Source organism: Rhinoderma darwinii, unplaced genomic scaffold (genome assembly GCF_050947455.1).
Source record: "Rhinoderma darwinii isolate aRhiDar2 unplaced genomic scaffold, aRhiDar2.hap1 Scaffold_2619, whole genome shotgun sequence".
Classification (NCBI taxonomy): domain Eukaryota; kingdom Metazoa; phylum Chordata; class Amphibia; order Anura; family Rhinodermatidae; genus Rhinoderma; species Rhinoderma darwinii.
The window spans coordinates 1-4,546 of NW_027462914.1; the positions used below are offsets into that span (position 1 = coordinate 1).

Here is a 4,546-nt window from a genome sequence, read left to right on the forward strand (position 1 = left end):
GGGATGGCGGGTTATTATAAAAAGTCTTATATCTGATTATATTACTCTGGGGTCAAACCTACATTTATTTTTTACAAAAATGTGATTACTACGTCAGTGAGAGACGCAGGCTGGTTGCTAGGGACTCATTGCTGGACAAGACTGTGGTTGTTAGGTAGTGTATCCCTAGCAACCAGACTGTCAGACATGACTCAGACTTGGCATCAGTCGCACCCTGCCCACATCTCAGCCTGCAGTAGTAATCAGAATTTTCTAAAAAAAATAAATAACGTTTTGTTAATTTCAACTGATAATAATTGCCCGGATTAGACGATGTAGATAAATGTGCCCGTCCATTATTGAAGGTTTCTTGTTGGGTTTAGTGTTTGGTCGGCGCTTCATAGATGTTATTAGGTTGTTTTGCACGTGGTACAGGATTAATTCGGCACATTTGCTCTTTTTCAGCTCTGGGCCTGACGTTTCTACACTATAAGTACATCATGCTCCATGCTGAAGCCTTTGGGGATCGTCAGGCCTTGGTTCAAAAGATCCTCCTGGCAATTGGATGGTCATCATGCGTCGGGACAGCCATGATGGCTACATTCTCGGTAAGTTAATAAATGTTTTATGTTGATAGGGTTGTCCCATCTTCACTAAATAGGGACCCGCTGGCAATCAGCTGATTACTGTAGGTCTGGCAGCTGAACCCCTGGTGATCATGATCAGCGGTTATCACCGGGTGGCCACACACTAAAGTGGTATTACATGGCTTATTAGAATGAATGGACGGCCATGTAATAGATGTGTGTCCTCAATCCCCCCAGAGCAGAAGCCATTTTTTGTTAGTGGCTTTCTGCTCTGTCTAATAGGGAAGCAGGAGACCCCCCTCTATATCCATTATGTCTCTGGGGTTATTATATCAGAACACGTTATTTAGGATTTATTGGGAAGTTCTGAGGGTAAATTAGTGATTAGTTCCATAAGATTTGCTCTAACCTCTGTCTGCTTGTTTTCTAGACCTACTATTATCCAATAACTCACCGGATTTGCGCTTGCATTGCATTCGGGTTTGGCAGCCTTTACAACCTTTGGCAGTCCATACTCCTCTACAAAGTGCCCGAAAGCCGAAACTTCATCAGCCATTTCAGACTGGCGTCCTGCATAATGGCCGTGACCTTAGTGGTTTCATGTATCCTTTCTTAAATAATATTTGAATGGAATCCAACCATCCTTGTCTTTAGGTTCACATGTAGAAAACTTCAGATCCTGAGGTGATCATTTCCCTTCATTTTCTGATCTCTGCCGTCAGATGGCGACATGCTGGTGTAACACTGCATCATCTGGTAACATTGTTCAGCTTCTTGCAGGAAGATGCTGAATAGAAAGCAGCGGTACTGTCATTGCTATATATGTATTATATTAACATTTATCTCACATAAAAGTGTAGTAAATCCTATAAGACACTTACTAAACATAAGAAACTTTATTTTCCTATATAATAAATTACCAGTCATTGGAAATAAGGTATCCGTATACACCCACCTGTGTGCTGGAGATCAATGTATAAAGGTATGTACAGTATATCTCATAAATAATATCAAGTTATTGACATGCTGAGCCGCTGGTACAAACCAGTCAATGTAAAATTCCTTTAATCCGGTATTAATGAGATTATTCTGGATTATTGTATAGATTTTATTTGCACCCCTAGAAGCCGTTCTATAGGAAAACAATTGGACCTATAATCTTTGTGCTCGTTCTCAGCACCATGGTGATCGTGACGTCCGCAATGTAATGGATATGGTGTCATATGACAATGGGTTAGGTCCATTTTGGCATCGCCGTCAGTCACATGACTCCATGTAATAAACATTAATGTGGCAACACCTCGGCCCGGGCGGAAAGTTCTTGTTTTGTGCAATTTTTTCTATATTAATTTTGATATTTTTTCACAGATCAGTGAAATGACAGCAAAGATCATAGAGTGGTCGATGTTGGTCCTCATTCTGGTGAATGTATTGAGCTATTATCAGAATATGCAGGTCAGTAGATGTCACCTCATTATCACCTCGTATATCAGACCTCGTAATAACATTATTATTCATCTCTACAATCATGGGGTTTATAATGTGGATATGTGTTTCTTTTCTTAGAGTTTATCTATAACAATTACCTGGAAAAGCTTCACCATCTCCAAGAGCGAGAAGAACCATTTATAGACAGTGGACACTACAGATGAGGTGGAATGGCACGTCACAGCCGAGCAGGAACTTCTCTGGGAACATCCTAAACTGCTTAACTCCAGAGATGGCGACCAATCCACCAGCTCCAACCTTTCTCCCAAATATCATCTTACAACAAGGAGAAAGAGCTACAAGAACCGTTTATACCAGCGGACTCTACAGCGAGGTGGAATAACAAGTCACAGCCGAGCAGGAACATCTCAAACTGCAAAGGCTCTGGAAATGCCACGAAATCTACCAGCTCCAACCTTTCTCCAAAAAACAACTTACATCAGGGAGAAAGATCTACAAGATCCGTTTATAACCAGCGGACTCTACAGCGAGGTGGAATGGCACGTCACAGCCGAGCAGGAATATCTCAAACTGCAGAAGCTCTGGAAATGCCACGAAATCTACCAGCTCCAAGCTTTCTCCAAAAAACAACTTACATCAGGGAGAAAGATCTACAAGATCCGTTTATGACCAGCGGACTCTACAGCGAGGTGGAATGGCACGTCACAGCCGAGCAGGAATATCTCAAACTGCAGAAGCTCCGGTTATACAACCAAGTGCCGAGACATCCACCACCTCCAACCTTTCTCCCAAATATCATCTTACCACAAGGAGAGAGAAGCAGCGGACTGTTTACTATCCTCATGGTCCTTGTTTGTTGGCTTATAAAACGGTTTAGTAAAGTCATTTTCTACCACCTGAAACCTGTTTTTGTCTTCATTACTGTCAATAATAATAATAACACTGAGTCTTCCATAGATCTGTCCTCATGAACCTGGAGGAATAAGAACGTCTCAATGTTTTTGTAGCAAAATTCAGATTTATGAAAAATATTAATATATTTTTTACACTATAAGACGTACATTTTATCAATAAAAAAATCTTGCTACAAAATGTGTACACGTGATAGTCCAGACTCAGGGGAGCCTGGCGGCCCCTTATTAAACCTAATGAGAGCCCCCCCCCCTTTAGAGCGAATAGCGTGGGGGACACATGGGATCACTTCGCACCCCCTTTTACCCTTTTTTCTTCTTTCTTTTCCCTTATTCTGTTCCCTTGTTTTTCCTATATTCTGCTTTTCCCCCTATTTTGTCTTTTGGTGTCTTCCCACACCCCTTCTTTGGGGTGTGGCTTTAAGGTATTTACCTTGTTCTAGAAGTTTCCTCAGGTTTGACCTTGTGACCAGGCAGATGTTGGCAACAGTCCAGGGATTGGTTTGAGCAGCTGAGCGGCGGGAAATCCTGGAGGATAAAAGGATGTCTGGTCGGATCAGCAGATTGTCTGAAGAAGCTGTTTGAAGCAGCCCCGCCCACCCTCCCTTGTTCAAGGACAGAATTCCCGCTCACCCTCCCTTGTTCAAGGACAGAATTCCCGCCCACCCTCCCTTGTTCAAGGACAGAATTCCCGCCCAACCTCCCTTGTTCAAGGACAGAATTCCCGCCCACCCTCCCTTGTTCAAGGACAGAATCCCCGTCGCGGAGTTTGTTAGTGGGTTGTCTCGCAGCTAATGCTGTGTGGACAAGTGCTTGTTTATTGGACGTTTCATTATTGGACATTATTTATTTAATTATTTATTTATTAATTCATTCAAGTTGATTATAAAGATTTATTAATATTTTTATGTTACCCATAATAAACACCACAGCCTTTTACTTCCAACTATTTTGTATGCTTGACTTTTATTTAAGGTTTTTGAGGGGTTGCGAATGTTATTCCATGATCTGTATGATCGATGGTGGGTGGGGAGGGAATTCGATCACGATGTGAATATTGCATTCAGCTTCCCGTCAGCGGCCAGACACACCACTAGAGCCTGTGGAGGATGGTAAACTATTAGTCCACCAAGGAGACAGCAATTTACCTTTTCCTTACCCAAGACCACCAGGGAACCAAATACTGACCCTCTATGTAATACAGGGATGTGCTGGTTCCACCAGAGAGACGCTCTTTATAGATGAGGGCAGTGGCGTAGCAATAGGGGTCGCAACTGCAACCAGGCCCCTAAGCCTGTCTGCGCCGAGTCACTCACAGCACAGTGCAGAGGAGAAGGATCCTCCACCCATCGTGGGAACGGGGATAGGTAAGTAATTATGTTACATAGTTACATAGTTACATAGTTACATAGTTACATAGTTTGTACGGTTGAAAAAAGACACATTTCCATCAAGTTCAACCAAGGGATGGGAAAGGGGAAGTAAAAAATTTCTACACATAGCAGTTAATATTTTTTTGTTCTAGGAAATTATCTAAGCCTTTTTTAAAGCCATCTACTGTCCCTGCTGTGACCAGCTCCTGCGGTAGGCTATTCCATAGATTCACAGTTCTCACAGTAA

The 4,546-nt window shown here is 42.4% G+C and overlaps 1 protein-coding gene across 1 annotated transcript; it reads left to right on the forward strand.

The window, feature by feature from the left end:
* Window positions 1-450: 450 nt before the first annotated feature.
* Window positions 451-2,873, forward strand: LOC142703196 (DNA damage-regulated autophagy modulator protein 1-like). The gene is made up of 5 exons (XM_075848209.1): window positions 451-587; window positions 997-1,168; window positions 1,490-1,548; window positions 1,935-2,021; window positions 2,133-2,873. Exons 1-5 carry the CDS (start codon window positions 480-482, stop codon window positions 2,196-2,198), a joined length of 492 nt encoding a protein of 163 aa, XP_075704324.1. The 5' UTR covers window positions 451-479; the 3' UTR covers window positions 2,199-2,873.
* Window positions 2,874-4,546: the final 1,673 nt, after the last annotated feature.

Bases quoted from the DNA above. Each gene is read 5' to 3' on its own strand.
- LOC142703196 (XM_075848209.1), top strand. From the start codon at position 480: ATGCTCCATGCTGAAGCCTTTGGGGATCGTCAGGCCTTGGTTCAAAAG. The intron at 1,169-1,489 runs GTATCCTTTCTT...ATAAATTACCAG, and splicing joins CGTGACCTTAGTGGTTTCAT to TCATTGGAAATAAGGTATCC. The intron at 1,549-1,934 runs GTATGTACAGTA...ATTTTTTCACAG, and splicing joins CTGGAGATCAATGTATAAAG to ATCAGTGAAATGACAGCAAA.